The 22,021-nt window shown below is 44.7% G+C and overlaps 1 protein-coding gene across 1 annotated transcript in view; it reads right to left on the bottom strand.

Moving 5' to 3' along the window:
• LOC119449604 (THO complex subunit 2-like) overlaps positions 1–22,021 on the bottom strand; it is a 72,370-nt gene that overhangs the window by 29,062 nt on the left and 21,287 nt on the right. Inside the window, 9 exon segments of the mRNA XM_049665329.1 lie at positions 1,776–1,870; positions 6,378–6,440; positions 6,664–6,828; positions 9,956–10,135; positions 10,870–10,987; positions 11,077–11,173; positions 14,084–14,164; positions 16,780–16,873; positions 17,013–17,097. Coding sequence (XP_049521286.1) covers positions 1,776–1,870; positions 6,378–6,440; positions 6,664–6,828; positions 9,956–10,135; positions 10,870–10,987; positions 11,077–11,173; positions 14,084–14,164; positions 16,780–16,873; positions 17,013–17,097 — 978 coding nt within the window.

Genomic DNA, 22,021 nt, shown 5'->3' with positions numbered 1-22,021 from the left:
TTTTCAGTGCTACAACATGCAAGGCCTTGTATGTCCCTACACAGAAAATAAGCCACATGAAGGTACATAGAAAACCATTCCTGGCTGTCATAACATTTGTGCACAATTGCCTTAACAATGCCAGTGGAGAACACAGAAATAGGGGTGTGCAAATATCAAAATTTTCTAACACGAATGTTTAGCTTTGACTATGAAATGGAATACAGAATAACGATATGCACATGAATTTAATAGCAAGTTTGGCTATGTTAAAGGGACACTAAAGGCAAATATTAAGTCAAGCTAAAATGATAGATTAGTGCTCGAGAATCTCTAAAAGGTCAATATTATCGCGTTCAGAGCCTCAGTAATTGAGAAATTGAGGTAAATGTAGGACACGATTAGAGACTGCCCCGGGACATTCCAGTACTTACCGATGACAAAGGCACTACTCATTTAAATTCTGGCATTTGTATTCAACCACTCATTATGAAAACATCATTCAATTGCATTATAAGACAAAAGAAAATGCTATTTGTCCAGTTATATTTCATTTTTAGAAAAAGAACTAGTTAATATTGCCCGTGACAATGATGCGAGTGGTCGAAAGGCTTCGTTTTTGCTCGACTCTGCCCTGCCCATGCTTTCGTGTTTCCGCAGTTTCATTATTGCGTAGTGCTGCACGTTTTGCTGGCTCATGAAACTCGCACAAACTGTAAGTAACCAAGAATTCCACTTCCATGTGATGCCGTGGGATGCCCGAACAGTCCACCCCACTTGACCAAAAGAAGCTGCAGCCGCGAACCGCTGTCTTGGATTGATTTCTCTATGGCCACGTGTTTTGCAGAAAAAACTGTACCGCTGCCTATCGGCCGCCTTTTTACTCACTGACAGACACAAAGGGTGGTGTATGCAACGTCACCACTCCCCGGTTGGGTGTTGGGAGATTTGAATTGCAATAAAGGTATTCGGACTCTTCAAATGCAATTTTCTCATAAACGAAGTCTTTTTTTTGGCACGGAAAAAGCATTTTGAGGTTTCTGGAATGGTACTTCGTCGTGACAGTTCACGTCAACTTAGTATTTGCCTTTAGTGTCCCTTCAACTCAACAGTAAAGAATTAGGCTAGTAAGCCGCATGCTCCTTTTAATTTTCTATTTCCGTACTTTTGGGATAAAAGAACTAAATTCAGTGGCACACGCTTGGCCACATGTTAACACTGCGATGACAATTATGTGACCTTTATACAAGTCCAATAATACGGTGCTGCCTTAAAGCCGCAGTGAGAAACGGAAGCAATGCGCTCCGATTTCTGCAAACAAACTCAGCCGCTCTGATATCTACACTTTTCTACACAGTCGATCTGTCTTGTTCACCTGCTGTGTTCCAAATCTGAAGATAAAATTTATTGCAGTAGGTTTTGATAAATTAATTTGCTAATATGCATGCAAATGGCCGCCAACTGAATGCATTTAGTGATTTAGTGTATATTTTTGGCAGCAGCACGATTATGTCAATGCCAAAATCTACACCAGCAGCGAATTAAAACACACTTGATTATTGCAATATTAGCTCTGTGTCTGATTGAGCTCTACGCCACCAGGTGGCTGCACCGTGCAGGCCATTCAAGTTTGTGCCTCCACTCATCCAGTAAAAGGCCTAGTCCGCTTGCATTTAGCAGAATACCAGACAAGCTAAAGCTCTCTAATGAAGAATGACTAAAGAAGCAACTTTTGACCCAATTTCTCAGTTGTGAAGAGCAAGGTGCCCTCAGTTTCGTCAGCTCTACCTACTCACCTCAGGTCTTCCCATGTCTTTGCAGGATGCAGTGGCCTAATGTTCTCAACGACTTGGGACATCACTTGGTCCACGGCGTCTACGTAGCGCTGGAGCTAGAGAGGAAAGTGTTACATGGAGTTACACTGTACAGAACACACCATTCCCCAACATACACTGCTGCTTTACACAGGTAAAGGATTTCAACATGAAACGTCACCACAAACCAAGACTATTTTGTTTGAACAAAGTAACATTCACAAAAGCATCAATTATCCAGTCACAAACACTATAGGTAATGGGCAATTCTGCAGCAGCATTTATGCTCTTAATGCCCAGTATGCTGTTAAAAAGGCCCTGAACCACCCATCGAACATGGTGAGGAAACGTATTCTGTGGATAGTACTATACGCAGCCGTGAACAACTCAGCCAAATTTTGCTGTCAAACATGGTGCGTGGAGTTCACAAGTGGAGTGCAAAGATGACTATTCTTCAAACGTCTTCTTTTCAAACCAGGCCCGATCCTCACCCATTTCAACGCAGCCGGCAGCGCCAGCAGCTGCCATGTGTCGTCATAAAGCAGATTCCCATAGAGATTTGGCATATTAGCCGACAGCTGACATGAAGCAAGCAAGATGTTTGGATCAGCGCACTTCGTCCTACTGTTTCTGTGTATATTAATTGATGCATTTAGCTAAACAGGCTGAAGTAACTGAAAATCTGCGTTTTGAAGTTTGATAAGAATTGCACACTTCCAGGAGAAACTGACTGTCTGCTCACGCTCGGCAGCACCTGCCCAAGCAGGAGTGAAATGTAGTGCCATAGCCGGGCCAGCGCTGCCCCACTCCTTCGTAAGAGAGGACGTTGACGAGGAACAGGAAAGGTAAACATTGCCCTTGTAATATCTCTGCTCGTACTAGCAATAATTCTTTTGGGAATACAGTCGAACCCACTTATAACAATATTCGAGTGCCTCAAAAATTCCATTGGTATAACCGATAATTGTTACAAACGGGTTGCATGAAAGAAATCAATATAGGAGGATGGCAGAGCTGTTGTGAGAAAACTATAATGGCAGGGTGGCCAGTGCTCTTCCCCACCACCTTCCTCCATCTGGCTGCTGATTTTGTCGACTCATACTCTGCTTCCTGTCCGCTCCGATTTTAACTAGCCGTGGCTGTCAGCATTCAAGAATGGCACTGCTGTAAGGAACCGCAGGGTCGAAGCGGAGTGCCCGACCAAGAGGACCAACGTAGCTGGCTTCTAGAACAGCACTGCTCGTGCCGAGTTTGCGCCTCGAGCATGCGCTGCACATTTTTTTTAAACAGCAGAGCTGTTTAAGGCCGAGGTTGAACTATGCCGAGCGTTGATCAGTTTTGCGAAGCGCACACCAGCCACAGGTAGTTGGAGAGTGGCGAGGATGAGAGAGGGAGAGCGCGCGCCAAACGACAGGTGGGCAAAGCCAAGGAGAGAGAGAGACGGCAGCGATGCAGCGACGCTTTCCAGGGAGAGATAGCAGGGGGGGTCAACCGAGCAGTATAAAAGCGTACTGTCGGCACGAGCATACCGACATTCAGCGACGAGTATGGCGAGGACGAAGAGGCAACTGTATCCGGAAGAAGCAGCGCGGCAGGAAAGACGACGGGAAGCTGCTCGAGCATGGGCCCAACGACGACGTGCCGACTCAGAGTACCGAGCAAGGGAAGCTAAGGCTAAGTGACAGCGAAGATCCGAAGACCCACAGTTTCAAGTGAAGGAGGCAACGCCGCGGCAACGGTACGAAGAGACTCATCGGGAAGTAAAAGCCAAGTTAAAGCCACCAGCTCCGCTGTTTCATGAGTCTCCGCGATGTCAAGTCAGTGAAGCTGCGTTGACTTTTTCTAATTTTGCAGCCAGCACTAAGGAGCCGGCTGAGAGTGCCGGCCATAGCATCCCCGTGTTGTGGTGTCGCAGGGTGCTACACTGCTGTAACAACTGCAAAGCGGGGTGGTCACGGGTGGCAGGTGACATGTGAGCTCCGCCAAGGCATTGTTTTGGTGGATTCAAAATGGGCCTTTTAGAAAATGCGAGAAAGTTGCTGTGGCAGCCTCTCAGCTTGAGAAATCCAGAAGAAACGCTGAGGTGTGACCGCCACAAGCAGCTCGCCATGCACTTCTCACTGGCTTGCACGATAAAACCCCATGTCCGTCAGCTTTGCTTGCTTGCTTTACGCGAAGCTTGCCGACATGCTTCTCCAAGGCACCATGTAGTGCAGCAGAAGGTCCCTCGCAAGAACGATGCCCCTGAGGGACTGAATCTACTGCATCATCGCTGCCGTCGTCGCTATCCGATGCACGCACGTTCGCGGCAATCGCCTCGTTGGTAGAAGCACAGCATTCGTTCCCAAATCTATAGCAGTGCACTTTCTTTTCACCAGCAACGTCGTGCATTGCCAATGATAGGCGGGCGGATCAGCCATCTTCAGTTTCGGCGGCGAGTCAAGCAAGGATGAGAAACCACGTGGCCAGGAACGACTTCGACGCAACCAACAAAGACAAGCACGAGCGACTTAATCCGTCGGCATAACTGCGGAGAATGAGGGACTAACGAGTAATCTCGGAAAAGCGCCCTGTGCTGTCAGGGCTGTCAGCGCAGCGGTCCATTAGCGTTTCGGAGGGTGGTGCAGTGTAGATGCTATGGGCGCAGCCCATTTGTGTTCAGAGGGGTGGAAGGGCGATGGGAAAGAGGTGCACGAGGCTGACGATGCAAAGAAGGCTGGAAAACAGTGTGCAGCGGCACTCAGCGGCTTGAATTTCTCTTTCTTTTGAAGGATTTCGCATTCCATTACCTTTCGGCACGGACATCCAGTACCCAGACTTCATCGTTATAAACGATAATGCGGCATGGAGGCACTGTAGTAAGCAGGTTATTTCACCATGGAAAACATACAAAAGCTGATGGTGCAGCAGGTTCTCATTGTTATAACCAATATACCGTATTTACTCGATTCTAACGCGCCCTCAATTCTAACGCGCACCCGTTATCCGTGACCGAAAAGAAAAAAAAAAAACTTTACAGTACCGCGCACCTCATGCTTTCATACAGAAATACAACTTTCTCTCATTTCGAAAAAACAGATTTACTACCGATGCACTAAAATTGCGATGAATAAAAAAAGTTGCAGTTTCGCCCAAAATGTGAAGCATCAATTGCGATAGCAAATTAGTAGACAGCTAAGCGAAATAAGGATAGCCGTTTTATCGGCCGTATAAACTTGTAAACATTCGCTTACTAAATTAACAAACACGGTGTCGTGCCGCACATGCTAACATGAACACATCCCGCTCGTTGACCACGGAAACTAGCTGTCAAAACGCGAGTGACGAAGCGCGGCGAGCGAATTGACCTTCGTGCTAGCATGCCTCTCGCTTCAACGCGAAATATAAGCGGTGAAAACACAGCGTGCAGCCGACTCTCCCCGTCACAGATCGCTTTCAAGATAGGGCTAAGGCGATAGTATCGCCGAGTGGATCGTCGCACAATACGTTCCGCTTCGGTCCACTGAAACCCTTCCGCGTTGCTTTGCTGGCGAAAATCCTCTTGTTTGTGCCAGTCCCGCACGCTAGTTTCGGATTAGCCGAACGCCCGTGATGCTGCTCGATTTCCGTCTGTCTCCGCGCACATGATCACTTTCCTTTTAAATGTGGCATCGTGATGAACTCGGCAGTTCATGCTGATAGAGCAAACGCAGAAAACGGGAAGACAGACGGTAGACTAATGCCCAAGCACAAGTACTGCAGCACATGGTGAAAGTTACGGCAGCTAGGCTCGAAGCGCGCATGAGGCAGCCATTTTGAAATGCCGATGGCTATATGGTAGCGCAGATTTAGGGTTGTACTCGATTCTAATGCGCACACAATTTTTGGACCTGTCTTATAGGGAAAAACCTGTCTTATGGACTTTTGGACCTGTCTTATAGGGAGTAAATACGGTATTGTTAAAACCGATATCGTCGTTATAAATGGGTTCGAATGTATATTCCTTGGAAGCGTTTCGTTTGTTCCAAGGAGTTTTGAGGCTTCAGAGAAAGGTGGTCAGGGCCCCTTTAATGCAGCATCTCAACAAACACACAAGCTTTGTGTATTCATGTGCCTTAATTTCATGCGAGAGCCACACTTTTGCAGAAAAACTTGTATTCACTGCTTTCAAATCTCATAGCAGGTTCTTTTTTTATGTCACAGCAAGTGCTAGCATAGTTTATCTCAAACATGTTTAACTTCTTTTACTAGTGGGAACTGCATTGTCATATAATCTTCCACTAGCAAATGATGCTTGTATACTCCTGTACGAGGTTACTAAATAGACTATCTCACACTACGAGACATCTTTCTATGTGCAAACACAATGAAACTCTGCATACTGTGTTGATACGCTAAGGAAGTTTAGCCAACTTGTCCATATCGACACATTTTTGTGTGCCCCTCTTATTTTTTTTTTAATAGGATGAACTGCTTCCCCAAAATGCACCTTAGAACAAGGATAATAAATTTAGTAAAAAGGCGAGAAAGAGAAGATGCTACACAGAAGCTTCTAAATGTACACATAGCAAAACGCCTAAACGCTCACGTTTGTTTCAAACTTACCTTTTGAGCAGCAGCCATGGTCTTGAAGCTCTTGTCTTTCCTCTTCGCTTCATCAAACTTGAGCTGCAGAAAACCAGAACAGGATAAGTAGAGCAGGATGAACACTACAGTGACAGTAAAGCAGTGGAAGAGTATCACAACTTCAGCTCAAGTATTTTTGCTGGTACCAATTATAATATCTCTAATTCAAAGTCACTGAATTGGAATTGTCGCTTAAATAAACATTTATGATCGCAGGGAAAGCTTCGTGAAAATAAATGTTGGGAAGGCGAGGAGTCACACTCACATTGATCTGGTGTCCAAACATGGGCCTTGCCAGAAAGAAAGACACATCTGCCTGCACATGAAATCTTGACAGGAGTTGGTCCACTGAAGGTAGCCTTCCTGCATATTCTTCCGTGCTCAGGCTGCTTGAGAGGAAGCTGCAGAACTGCACAAGCGTGTCCTGGCACTGTAAAGAGACAACACTGATCAAAAGATGTTTTTCTTGGATCACTGCAAGCCACAACATTTTTAATGAACATGATATAACAATGTAGCCATGCAAACAACTTTATTGTACCCACAAACTGTGATGACTATCACAGAGTATTGAGCTAACTGGTGCAATGATTCACAATGCATTTTGGAACTACAGTCAATCCCGGATATATCTAACTTGAAGGGAATCGCTAAACAGTTCGATATATTGATCATTCGAAATATAAAATATGACCATTTGAAGCTCATCTGAGATCTCCGCAAGTCTGTCAGTTTCCTCGAGATCATGATAAGCCGGAACTTACCAATTTTCTTCTCCAAGACCATGTCGACTGCACAAAAGTTGGCTTATTTCTTGCTCACGAACCTTGCAAGTCACTCGTGCTGCGGAATGGTCTTCGCAACGCTAACCCTAAAAGCCCACGTCGCCCAAACACAAGACAGCAGTGTGTCTCAGGCGCGTCGAAGTGCATGTTGCATGTTTTTATTCAAGGAAAGGTAGAAATAAATGCACTTCGGAAACAAACTACCCTGTATGAATACGTGCCATGCCGCCATCAGTGCACAAGCGTACATAAAATCGCATGTGAACGTGCCCAGCCACGTGACCATTACAATATGTGCCATTTAAACGGCCGATTGCCATACGTGGGCAATGAGCCAAGTGAATTGTCAAGCTGGGTTTTGGAACCAACTTTCTGTTGGAACCAGTTGTCCTCTCTTCTCGATCATCGTAAAGAGTCCGCTGGTCTCTTGCGTGCCACTCAGCACTACGATGTCTTGCGGCCGGTATGTACTCCCTTTGTTCTCGGCTCTTCCCCTCTGGCCTATGCGTCGGTGACTGCCGACACTACACACGCTGTTAGTTTCGAAAGTGCCGTTCAGCTTTTCAGAACATTCAAGGCCATTCCGACTGACATGTAACTGTGCATGTACGAATGAAACATGTTCAGCGTGGACCTGCGAATCGCACAGCATATCCTGCGCACCGTTGCCGCAATGGCCCTTTCCGCGAAGTGTGGATGTGGCGGGCAGGGACTTTGGTAAATTCAAACTAATGTAAAGATCCGTTCAAGTGGAGGTTGGGGTCGGATTTCATTTTGGCTGCTCGTGGAATCCTAAAACGCTGTTCGTGCAAAACCTTTGTCTACAAGACGACAAATTCGGCGGCGCAGCATCTCCAGTTTGGCATCCCATGTGCAGCGCAACCCAGTGAAAATATCAAGAGCCATCCATGCTTTTTTGTCGAACGCATATCAGACTGGAAAGCTTTTCGCATTCTTGAAGCAGAGTAGCGATCTGGTTTTGCTGATACCGAACGGCAGCAGTTTGCATGAGCCACCCATATGCGCAGCGAGCGGTTGTAGAGTATACTGCTCATCATTTTTTCTCCATGGCATGTAATGCCTTTCAGATTCAATATCTTGTTTAACAGCACCTGCCAAAACAGTGCCGGTTCAAATTTGTCAGCATTAAATATTTACGCCGACACAAGAAGTGATCGCGTATTCGTGAGGAGCAGCGCACTTGCAGGGGCGCGGCAAGGCACAGCGTTCGATATATCGAATGTGTCGGTGAATGGGAGTTTGATGTACACGTACATCGGTATAGGTTTGCATGGGATCTTCAAGGGGATTTTACAACTGTTCGATATGGACAATAACTTTATATATCCGAGTAGTATGATATATACGGGATCGACTGTACCGCAATGGAACTAGGAAGGAAAGACAAAACGACCATTCACCCAACCTTCCTCCTCTCCCTTGCTCCTTCTCACATTGGTCCTAAAACACATTTTCAATGACTGCGATGTGATCGCATATCTCCACACATGTGCTAACCTGGGAACCTTAAAAGACGTAATGCACCAGATAAGAAAATAGCATGCATTTATTAAGGTCTCCTCTGATCATCTGCTTTTGTGATACACACTTTATTAACCCTTTCAGGGTCAATGACGTACATGTACGTCATCGCTTGTACATTTAAAAAGCGCACCCCTTTTGATCATTTCTTTCGCTTGGCATGTGCTGCCACGCGACGGGAACACGTGGAATTTTTTGCTTGCGCCAATGCCTCTCCGTTTTTTGTTTTTTATGGCAACGACAATGGCCGCAGCAAGTTTTGGTTTTTTCCTGCGGCGGCTCGCACTTGGTGCACGCACTAAACTGATGGCTATCTGGTTTCAAATCTCTCAAAGGGTGACCGCTTGTTACTCAATCGTTTATCGCTCACCGCGGCGCGATTAAACCTGTTCCAGCACAGGCGCATATATACACAAATGATGCTGCCGTTTTTGGGTTTCCTTTTTTGGAGACCACAAAAGCTCTATCGCACCTTGTTGGCAATAAGACGAAGGCTTCTCACTTATTTCGGTTTCCGGACATGCACACAACCATTTTTCAGTGCGCTTCTTATGCATGAATAAACATTGTGTATTTTACAACACAAACAATTTTTTCGTCACTTCACGGTCACCCTTAAAAAATTACGACTTTTTTTCCGAAATGGGTTCTTTCGAAGAATTTAAATCAGCAATAAAAGAAAATCGACCCTGAGGGGTCACATTTGGCAAAAAAATTCAACCCTCAAAGGGTTAATGATCATTTATCTTTAGACACGGCACACAAGCAGGAGCAAACTTAACAGCTGAAGCTGACAGGATGTGACAGTGACTTTTTCAACAACTTTCCTTTTGCTGATTTCACCTGCTTCAGGAACCTGATTAACTTGCTCAAGCAAGTACAAGTCTTGTGTGCTTTCATAATCAGAAGACTCCCAAGAATAGGTAGGAGACCGATGAGCAAAATTGTTAACGAACAAAATTTATTTTTCGCAGAACTTGACAATACATTCACACCATAAAAAAATAAGCCTGAATTTGTAAACTTTACAGAAAATATGGGAGTCAGCAAGTATGTCTCTTAGTGTTAAACACCATACATAGCCACTAGCACCGTGAGCCAAAGTGAAAAGTTAAAATGCAATGTCCATGCCGCCCCATGTGACCCGAAATTCAGTAGGTGCTAACAGGACACAGGCACCGCAAGGCACCAGTAGGTCTAAAGAATGTTTAAAGTGCAGCATGCCATCACCTGGTCATACAGCTTGCCGACTAGCTTCAGGTGCGAGGCCTCCTGCTCTCTGTAAAGGATGCAATTCTTCTGCTGGGCCATGAGTAAACACAGGGGAAGCGCCAGGTCCTGCTCAAGCAATGAATCCTTCAGCCGCTGCGACGACTTTTTGGTGTTCCTCAACTGGTGGAAGTAGCCTCCCTGCAAGCAGGTGCCCTTTGTTCATCCATTGTCTACCCCAGCTGGTCAGCAGTCATTGCAGGATGATTTTTTCAACATGACAAACCAGCAAATGCTATGAGGGACATCATGGTGCAGGGCTGAGTTAATTCCAATTACATGGTGCTTTGACATCCACTTCTTTGACAAAACCTCAGTATGTTGCTATGTTTAATTTCTGCCCACGCTGAAATGCTGCCGTGATGGCTGGTTAGTGAAAACCCCACCTGTAACTACAGCACAAAATTACACAGAACGAAAAAAAGCCAAGACGGGTAAAGCACTGAAGCGCTTGTCCGTCTTGTCTTCCTTTTCGTACTGTGTAATTTTGCACTGTAGTTTCAAGTATGATTACCAACATACCCAGCACATGGTTCTTTTTATGCCACCTGTGATCAGCAGCAGAACACCACATGCAGTAACATATGGCACAGGCCATAAAGAGTTCTTAGCTGAGCTATAAGGCACATGAACTAAAGTTTTGCAAGTCACATATTCTACAAAATCTCCACTTCCATAAATATATTAACCTAGACAGCAGATCAGCCAGCTCATGAAGTCTAACTATTCAGTGTGAGCGCTCACATAGGTGAGAAGCCACACTCTACTTTGCTGTACCTCACACATACACCTGGCGGTCTCCCTAAAAACGCTACAGTGCTTTTAAAAGAATGAAGGCATGCAACATCCATCAAGTATGGAGGTATCAAGTTCACCTCTGCTTTGAGGAGCTCTCCCCCACACATAGCCTCCAGTTGATCTTGAGTGGCCTGCTCAGTAGACTCAATGCCAGTCATTTTCTGCACTATTTCCTTGAGTACCAGCAGGTCCAGGCTTGTGAAAGGAAAGAAAAACACACCAATGATAGCCAGGTAATGAATGACAGCTCATCTAATCAGAATCTCCGCTTGAAACTGAGTTACCTTCTCTCAGCCTTCAGCTGGTTAGCCACAAGCTGAAGAAGCCCTGTCAAGTCAATGGAGTACTTCTTGAAGACAGCTCCACAGAAGCTGGCGAGGCCTGATAAAGACAAAACAGTCAGTTGCAAAAGTTTACATTGTTTTACAGAGGAAAGACAGGTGATACCCAAGTCAGATGAGCAAACTCAGTGACACTTCAAGTGAGCGCATTCCAATAGGCTGGAAGCGAGCTTCAATACAGGGAAGCATGGAGAGGGTGGTGTTCCCAAGGAGATAATGAAAGTGGATTGGTGAAAACATTCTCTTGAGGTGTGGCTTTATGGCAGTGCACGCCATGATGCCATGAAGCAACTCTATAAGGCAAAATTCACACTGCCTAAAACCCACACCTCAAGGCAATACAGTGTAGACCGCTTACAACATAAGTCCGTCGGAGTCGCGAATATCCGCACTATAAGCGGTACCGCACTATAACCAAAGCAACAATTTTCAAGGCCCGCACATATGCAAAACATGTGCACCGAGCTGCCACGCGTATGCGACAGTCGAGGAATGCGGCTAGAACGTTTGCGTTCAATTTACAGTCGAATCTTGTTAATTCGAACCAAATCACGGGGCGGCGCCTCCGACTGGCATTGCTCCGGCACCGCCATAGAGTAAAAGCTTAGGAGAGACCCCTCAATGTTGCGCGCGAACAAAGAAAAAAAAAAGAAAGAAAAAAAAAATGCGGCGGAAATTTCACCCTCTCTGAAATGGCAAGGTCGCCGATTCTGCGTTGCGCCGGAACATGCGTGTACGTGCCGACGTCTCAGCCACGCTTAGAAACTGGCAGCGAACCCTTCTTTCTCCTTTATGCTTCCTCTACTTTCTAGCCACGTGTTGACCTTGCACGCTGCGGCTGCGGCGCAGAGGGAAGCAGCGGCGCTGTCCCAGGCCGGCCAACGAAACTGCCCACGCCGGCAAACGCCCGCTTCCCGATAACGGCAGAAAACGAAACTTCGGAGAGCTGGCGCCGAGCCGGCTGGAGCGGCGGAGGGCGCGCAAGGTGACAGTCGAAAGTGAGGGAGCTACGAGGGAGGGCGAGGGGAGCCACCGAAGCGGCGGAGTTGCCGAGGCGAAATCCGCTTCCCTGCCGCCCTCACATTCCACGGTCTCCGCGTGCGCCCTTCGCCGTGCTGTGCCGGCGCCACCCGCTCCCTGAAGTTTCGTTTACTGCCGTTATCGTGAAGCGAGCGTTGGATGGCGTTGGCAGTTTCGCGGCCCTCACTCAGCTATGCGGCCGTGATATTTCACGACTCGCACTCAAGATTCTGGTTTCAGCCTCACTGGCTATTCGTTCGCACCACGTGCCCTTCTCCTCCACTTCGTCTCTTTCTTCCTCGAGCACTCCTTAGGGCGCCCGTTTGAGGGGAGCGTTCGCCATCTCCGCTGACTTCCGTACTCCCAGGCAGCCGCACTGTAACCGGTATTTCATTTTCCGCAACTGCACTATAAGCGATAGTGTATACATGGAGTGCTATGGGAAAATTAACGGGACTCTGAAAAGACCGCACTATATCCGGTCCTGCACTATAAGCGGTTATGTTATAAGTGGTCTATACTGTATTTGCATATAACCCGCACTCCACCTTTGCTGTCAAATTTTTCTAATACTCACTGTGCGTCATATGCTCAAAAATACAGTACTGCCGTCAGCTGCCAAATTAGTTTGTACAATTTGCACTGTCATTTAAATGTGGCAGCTGCTGCTGCCATACGAAAACAGCAAATGAATCTATCAGTTCGCATATAAGATGGGGGGAGGGAGTGACTTCGAGGCCAAGGATTCAAGGAAAAAAAACCTCGCCTTATATTCGAATAAATACGGTAACTTTGATGTGTTAAGACATCCCGACAGTTCCAGTGATGCCAAGTTTGGCATTGCAAGACCAACTTTAGTATCAAATAAATATACCTTATAAACCCAACCTTCACACTTGCTAAAGTGAGATTCTTTTATGCACGAGAAGCGTGTGGTACAGCTCCTACAACTTTAAAGTATGGGTCAGTCCCCTTTAAAATGGTGCAGTAGTAGGAGCTGAATATATAACCAAAATCAACCACCCAGGCCGGTGCACAGGCACAGCAATGTCACAAGGTTCACTTGCAGAAGTTATCACAGGTTTAGTACATAGCACATGAGGATACACAATGGTCCAATAACATGCCATAGCTATCTCTGAGGCTATACTGTCAATACCCACCGTTCTGGACAGGGACTGCACAGGTACTGATAATTCTTAGGATGACACCAGTTTCGCTATATTAATTCCCGAACTTGCCGGAGAAATGCACTGGTGTTCCAGTTACATCCTGAGAATTCATTCCAAGTGTATCCGCCTTGCGAACTACACGGCTAAAATTTCAAAATTGCAATATGGGCAATAACATAATTAGTTAAAAACTTAATAAATTTTTGTTAATTAGTCAATTATGCCTTTCAATTTTTTGTGCAAGTAATGTCCACCTTTTCGAGTAAACCAGCTCATGAGCTAGAATTGTGCTATCTGCCACATGTAACCTTTAAAAATGTTTAAAAGTGTTCGCTGAAACACCCAGTATGTCAAAGCTGGGTCTGAAATATGAAATCTGCAGTATCTCAGAACTGTTTCCCATTTTTAGAAATTTCGCTGTAACAAACAGCTTGGTCATTAAGAAGATAGTATTTTCGTAATACATATGTATTTTCTATAGCAGTAATTTCCTATTTAAACGATCCACCCTGACAATGTGAAATTGAAAAAAATTGTTTTTTCTCATATGTTTAAGGTAGCTTGCGGCTCCCCTAAACACAAGGGAAAATAGAAAGGAGAAATGGGGTCATATTGATTTTTTTTTTATGCTCTGCAACGCAGTAGCGTGGGAAGCACTGTCCCAAGTGATGTTCTAGGTGAATTATTGCATAGAAGGTGGCTGAGGTATAAGATCAACTAATGGGCTAAGTCAATTTCAACATTGTTGGCAAACTTACTCTGCAGCCACATTGAGATGCTGGTGCCATCATGCTTCATGCGATCCTTTTCAGGTGAGGAAAGAGCCTCAACAACACAGTCTATGAGGCACAAAGGGTTAAGGAAAGCCACTTATAACAATGTATCCACTCAAAGTACCATATTTATGCACATATAAGCCAACCCTACAATTGCTGTGACATTCAACATTTACACATGAAAAAGTCAAATTGAACCTAAGCACCTCTTTCACCATTTCATGTCGACCCAAGTTGGGCAGGAGACTTACCCCATATTCAGAAATGCACCTTTTAAAGCCCCTGCTTGACTTGGATAAAATAACGCCTGACGTGAACCTGCCGAAGGAAACTCAATGAGCACCTTCAGCATATTCTCACCAGGCCTCATCTAGATCAAGTCAAGCATGTGCTTGAAGTTAAGGTGCACTTCTGATTATCGGGGTACAACTCTAGGTAGAAAAGGCACTAGCATTTGTATTTTCTCAGGTTATTCCATCGTGAAAACCGGGAATAAAGAAGTGTTTATATTAAAAGCGTGGTCAAATTCTAGAAAATGCGGCAACACCACAACTGTAGCCCAACCAGCCATTGATACAAGGAAATAAAAATGACTTGTTTTAAGTTAAGAGTGTGCGAATATCAAAATTTTTGAATACGAATAGAGTCGAGCACCTCTACAACAAACACCTTCAAAACAAAATGAACTTGAATAATGAAGGAATAAGTCTGCCTGGTTCTATTGTGAGCTGTGTGCTGTGCAACCTTTACGACAAGGTTAGCAGTATAATGAATGATTTTGGAGGCCCCGAGAACTTCGTTATAAAAGTATTTCACTGTACTTGGCTTTGAATATCGAATAATGATATGCACATGCATTTATTAGCAAGCTGTATTAATTTAACATTCAACTAGCAAGTAATTATACCAAAAGATTCAGTATTTGGCTAATGTTAACTTAGACAATTGAGTAATTCCCACTAGCTGCCTGCTCTTGCCAACCTGTGCCTTCTTATGCAGCATTAATTGCCCGTAAACTCAGTGGCATTTGACCTTGTGCCAATCAGTCAGCAATCGCATTTGCTGTCGAGCAATAAGCTCAGGATTGGCAGTGGCACCTGCAGAAGAGTGCACCCTTGCAGTTGCAAACTAGCTTTCCCACAAAGCTTATCTAAGTCCAGTGGCTAAGCGTGCTTTTTAGGTGAAATTTTGCCAGCAGTATGAAATCCGACACATATTCCTAGATTAGATAGAAACAACGCTAAGAACCGTGTTTGCTCCCACAAAGTCAGCAATACGTTCAATTTGTTTCAAATATTCGCATCCAACCGAATATTTGAAACTTTTCCTATACCTAGAGTCCTGAATCGAATACGAACATTAAAAATGCAATAGTCAATTATTTTCAAATATTTGCAAACCCCTAGTTTTAAGGCAAGACATTTATTCCTTGTAACCTGAAATCAACGCCCTTTGCTCTTTTTTACGCAGCCATACAAAGCAGTGTTCTCCACAACCTGCCCTTAAATTTATTTGTAAATGTTCATGACATTACGCGGTTGCAGCCGACTCGTTTAAATTCAACAATTACTTCCTTAAACCTTGCGCACCACAATGGCATCCTTGAATGCAGGTCAGCTTGTGAATTTGACATTCAACATCTCGCAAAATAACTATACCAGCCTACATTCAAACAAACACAGTATGATTAAGTGAGGACGTGTCAGCCACCTACCGTTCAGTCTTTGACTTTGGAAAAAGAAGTTGAGCACAGGCAAATACAGTGGACACTCATTGCAGGGCATGCAGCCATAAAATGTGATTTAAGGTTACTAAACCCATTAAAGCTAACTGCTGCCTATTTTCAACTTAGCTACATTGCCCTGCAGCAGAGAAGCACAGCCTGGAGTAAACAAAGAAGTCAAAAGTGGGACATTTAAGTTCTCGAAATGGAATGCTGGGACTGTCAATAAATAACTTACAATTTCGAACTTAATTCAAATGCAAGTGATGTTTTGACCCTCTCTTAGAAAGGTGCACAATTAGATGAGCTTTGCTGAAGCAGCAACTCGAAGAGACAGCTCATAGGATCACCACTAATTGGCCTGTGGTTAGCCTTACTGCTGTCTAATAGAGCATTTATACCAAACAAATGCTGCTTATACCCCGGTGCACTGATTGGCTGAAACTTGTTACGAATGACCACAGGCTGACATGTTCATCGCAAACATTCACTTTATTACCGCACTCCGCGACCCTTCCCCCATGCTGTCCACAAGCTGCCCTCCTATGCACACCACACCAAGCACACTTCACGCTACCCGTGGCTTCCTTCCTTTCTCGCTGCTGCACTCGTGCCACCTGGTCCTTCCCCTGGCAACTACAGTCAAATGCGCGCATGGCTTTCCCCCCCCCCCCCCCCACTCTCTCCTCACAAACTTCAATATCTTATTTCAAGATATGGATTATCTCTATTGTAAAATTCAGCAGTATTATAGCGTCAACGACTACATGTAGAAGTTCTTAAATACATCCAACTACAAGGACTGCAAATGATTATTTTGGAAGCTATCAAAGTTCTGCCACGCGAGCACTTCCAAACCTCACTCTTAATGACATATGCTAAATGCAGCTAGAAGAGAAAGAACTAAAAATCAACAGTGCCCCAGAGCAAAAAATACACCAGCTTTCAAGGATACAGGCAAGAACATCGTAAGACAGCATAGTGAGGTATTTGAGAGAGTCCACCACTGGCACTATGAGGTTGTCCCAAGTCTGGATCTGAGACAGGATCTGCATTGCACACACAGTGAAGTACATGAAACTTAAATGGAGGAGGTAAGGCCACCAAACTCACTAAGAGGCTTGGCAGACAAGACAACACAGTCAAGCCTTATGATCCGGACTGTGCCCAAGTTTGTCCAATACTCACATAGTCGAAGAGGAAACAGGGATTACTGTGGCTCAGCTTTCCTATCTGACGGCCTGAAGGCTTCACATTCTCTTTACTTAGACGCCTGAGAAACAAAACAACACCACAATGAGGCAGTTTCAACAGAAAAATCAGCACACTGCCAAGTCACGTCATTCCCTCAAAACTCGGGGGACAACTCGAAGGGCAATGAATCCAAGAATCAAAACATCGTGCACAGAGCTGCCCAAAGCGGTAGTTTATGGCACCAAACTTGGCCCCACCAGTACACACAAGGCTTTCTTCCTGCCCAATTATGTCAACTGCTAAACCGCATCAACAAGGCACATTTGAGTGACATGCAATTTACTCCCAATTCGGGACACTGTCAAAACTGTCATACCACCAGTCGTTTTCTTTTGGTTGTACATAAGTCATCATTCATTTTTCCCAAACAAGTAAACAAGCTTATTGCTCTAATGTATTTATTACAATAATTCAGTAGAGTAAGCATGAAATGCTTACTGGCAAAGAACTAGAGATCATTTCTATCAGGTAGAACTTGTTCTAACCCCACCTTGTGGTCCCTGTCCAGCCATCCTAACATGATGGATTGCCTCCGAAACACACTTTATATTTAATTCAAGTAACCAGCGCACTCTCATCACTGTCGTTACTGAAGTCGTCTTTCCTGTAAAGAAGCATTATCTGGAAGACTTTTCATCTTTCTGCAAGAAAATTTTCAGACACCAAGCCAAGCTAGACATCTATATTAGACTATAGGAATCCCTAAACATCCACTCTGTGTCAAGAGGTAGCAAAGACAAATCATGATTGAATGCCTCATTTATTCCCTGCAAAGTAAAAGAAATCTTCAAGCTGTGTCATTTGTATACCAATGAGGTGTGAAGAGCAGATGACCATGTAGTACAATCAGCAGGGACAACTTCCATGCGTCTCTTACCGATCTCTTAGAATTACGCCATCTGCTCACTAACATTAGCTCCACTCATTGCTACAGCAACACATTAAGTTCAGAACCCTAATCCATCAATTTAGCCTGACTGAATTCTTACCTTAAGTGGTACTTTAAGTAAACCATAGGAGGCACACAATGCATGTGCCACTACCAAAGCAAGGTACAAGCCACACCAATTCACTGCCACGTACAGCATATAGACCTTTCCCCCCATAATGTCCTCTACTGTTGCAAGTCTGCACGAGCCAACACTCAAAAGCAATGCAAGCGGCAGCATGCGAGTTTTACACTCAGCACAACAGTCCAAATAGGAGGCACTCTCTTCTCTCATTGGAGAGAAACATGCTTTAATGAGATGCTGGAGATGTTTCTCATTGGAGAGGTCTATACTGTGCTTTCCTGCAAATAGATTTGGCCTTCCCAGAGTGGTACAATGCTGTTACACACTTGACAGGGGCAGGCCTTTTCCTCATACATTTACGACAGGTTAAGCTCTCCCAAGTAACTGCAAAACTCACCTAAAATTTTTTGCAACATTATTAGTTTCATACTATACCAAACACACATTTAGCATGTGGCATTACTCCTCTAAAGCACAGTTCGGAACGTGACCAGCACAGAATGTACAGATATCACTGGCAATAAAACTAGTAGTTATGCAAGTGCAATGGGGTCACACGATGGCAGTTTCTGATGGGCAAGACCTCGGTATAAACGGATCTCACAATGAACTGTAAGCATTTCATGCTTAAAATATGTACAGCCGTAACTATTACAGTGCCACTAAAGCTCTCAGCAAGGTAACACCTGCAGCATTACCTGTACACACACCAATAGCCTGAGAAAGTTCTGAATGCAGGCTTTTTCTGTTACAGCTCCAGTCAGGACAGTCATAATGAAAGCAATATTTCCTTAAACACAGCTGACATTATAAAACACAAAAACACGGCTTGTAAGTGGCAAGAATGGGTGGAAATCACTGCACAGCTGTTGCAAGATGCAAATGCTGGGTTTCCAGATGCCTTTGCCCTTACTCAGCTGCTCCTAACTGCAGAATTAAGACTGCAGCAACACCAAGCCCTGTTTACAATAAGCACTGTCAACACCATCTCACATTCAAGTGCACACTTCCAGAAGAATTAATTCCACTGACAGGTAGTAAGTTAACAATTAAACAGCTTTCATGCAACCTACCTGGCTTTTCATTTTTGCTTGATGTTGCATTAGGTTCAAGTTGCACAGCAAAGAAGATGATAATAGCTTTTTAAAAATAAGGCCACTTCTAAGAGGTAAACGAAACTGGTTGTAAACATGCAGCTTGTGAGACGGATATGCAACCGGCAAGCTCTTGAGTGCAAACCACGTACGTGCCCATACTCTCCCCCCTCGCATTGCCCCTCGAGTTCTCACCCCACCTACCTAAGTTACCTTAGACATCAGCAACTCTCCTCCCCACCTGTCGCATGCACCGCACAGTGTGGCCCATGGGGAGCTATGAACTATGTACACAGCCAGATGCCAGATGGGATCTTGAGTCCCCTGCTGCAAGGTCATTCTTCTACACATACAATGCCATAACTCTCAATGCTACAATGAACTGCAATGTCTTTAGTTAAAGAGGCCCTGAACAGACTCGGGTGATCCAGTTTCTCGCCCATACTGTTGCAAATCTTTTTGCTGGCACCCCACTGATGCCATCACGCAGTCATGTGTGCTGCAGAACTACCATGGATGGTTCTGTTGACTCGCCACGTACCAAAACGTGCAAGAAGGCCTTGCTTTTATTAACAGCTCTATGCACTCTTGCAACTTCATGAGGGCCTGCAGAGACTATGCTTGGTGACAGTTCAAGAATACAGTAGCAAACACACCTTAGAGGGAATGTGTATATATGTGCCAATCAATCATCACTTATTCATTGTTGTGTGGTGTGTGTGTGTGCAGTTTGCTTTCCACTTCTCATATACCAGCCATACAGTGTTGCTAATTTGCCACCTCTAGCAGATGCACTGACTTACATTACCTCAATATTACATCAAGATCATCTAGTCTCCCTTTCTCTGTGCATACACACATCTGCACCAATGCTAGGCAGAGACTTCACCACTGTGGAACCCAACACTATGCATCTTTAACCCGCATAATGTGTTTCTGTGGTCTACTCGGTGTTGCGCACTTGCAATGTACCAGCAGCATGTGCTAGTGTGTCTCTGACTGTCAGCTCTAGTTGCAACTGCCACAATTATTTGCTTTTCAAATGTGTACTTAAGCAACTAGTGTGGATGGACGAAAAGAGCTGTAGTTGTGGCTCACTAAAGGCAAGCACAGGCAAGAGGCAAATCATAAGGGAGGATATAGTTTGCAGTCTTTCATCACACATGAGATGCAAGGGAAACACCTGCAGTTTTTGCACACCGATGGTGCAAGCCTGTTTAGGGCCCCTTTAAACTACATCGTGGCAAGCTCACAACACCAAAATATTCAACATGCAGTATGAAACAGCATGATGTAAATTCTGTCATGGAAGTACAGCAGACTATTTTAAAGATTTAATGCTGAACAGATCACAGAAGTCTCTTTAGCTCATCAGAAGTAGGCACAAGTGCCATAAAATCAGGTTGCCAGTTACTGCACTGGGTAAAACAATGAAATAAGCATAGTTCAAAATGAATCTACAAAGAAACATTTAATTCTTAATTGTTTACATCAACCAGGTTCTTTTTCACAGCCAACTGCTCTTTGCCATGCTAAGCACTGATTTGGCCCTACTTCCTGTCTGCCTTGAAACTCCTTGCACAAAGGCCCTTGCATTCTGAAGTGAAATTAAGTACAGTGCATCCCTCGGTCCTGGTCAACCCACCCTCCTAAACACGAGGGAGTTGAAGACCATCACCAAGGTAAAAGTTAATACTGAAAGCTCTTTGCTTTCTATTATGCATGGCTACTGAACGTTATCCACATCCCCTCAATTTATTTTTTGCACTGCATCTGGGGGCTATAGGCTATGTTCTGCAGGTCCCATGCACTTTCACAGGGAATCAATTTCTAAAATGTTCATTTTTAGAAGGCCTACTGTAAGTGAAGCATTATTTCTTGCACAAGCAAGAAATAGTACTTTTTGTTCTCATCATACACGGTTATATAGTTAAAACTAAATGCTAGACAATGGTAATTGCAACTGCCCATGTACCAGTTCTAGTTACACAAGATGTGATAGCTACTATTTAGATGTGGCAGTAATATGAACCACACAATTGCAGACAAATTTTCCAGGACTTCGAAGAGTGCACTAGACGGCACTTTTGTCAAAAGAATTAAACTCACTGCAAACATGTCCGCAGGATGTCTACATGGCTTCCTGTTGCATCAACACTACTCCAATGCTCTGGAGTGTGTGACGAACTCTTCTACATACCCTCCAGGGCTCCTAGCACCAGGTGTTTAAGCCCCCCCCCCCCCATATTGCAATCAATATGGCAAGTTGGGCGACATGGTAGTTGGAACACCCTTGGAAACAAGCATCGAATAATGGGGGGGAAAATAAAGACATCACTGCGCTGTGCTGCCTGCATCTTGTTAATTTGATTCACGCTGCTCGTTCCCAAGGGTGTGTAACTTCAATGACAAAAGAATAAAGCCTATAAGGTATCATCTCTTTTTATCCCCACACATTAAAATAGCAAGATTACCATCTTCTTAGAGCACTCCGGCCCCAAACAATCGCACACCACTTTCTTGCACACCACTTGCAGATGACCACTGAAGCACGACTGCTTGAGGCTGTCTTTGGCACAACACAAGCACTGGTCAGCACAGTACACCACACATTCACAAGAGATACACTTCTTTGAAGGGACACGTCTTCTTGGAGGGACACATCTCTGCAGACACACGTCAGGACTCTGCTTCAGGAGGACTTGCTCTTCTTTAAACTTGCTCATGATGACAACAGCTTGTGCAACTTCAAAGACAGACAAGTGCTTGCACACCGTTGAGGAAAATAATGCCCAGTTTTCTTGCAGCTTCATACAACAGGCCTTCAGCTTGCATT

This window comes from Dermacentor silvarum, chromosome 4 (assembly GCF_013339745.2).
Source record: "Dermacentor silvarum isolate Dsil-2018 chromosome 4, BIME_Dsil_1.4, whole genome shotgun sequence".
NCBI classification, from domain to species: domain Eukaryota; kingdom Metazoa; phylum Arthropoda; class Arachnida; order Ixodida; family Ixodidae; genus Dermacentor; species Dermacentor silvarum.
This window is presented reverse-complemented; position numbering and strand designations above follow the sequence as displayed.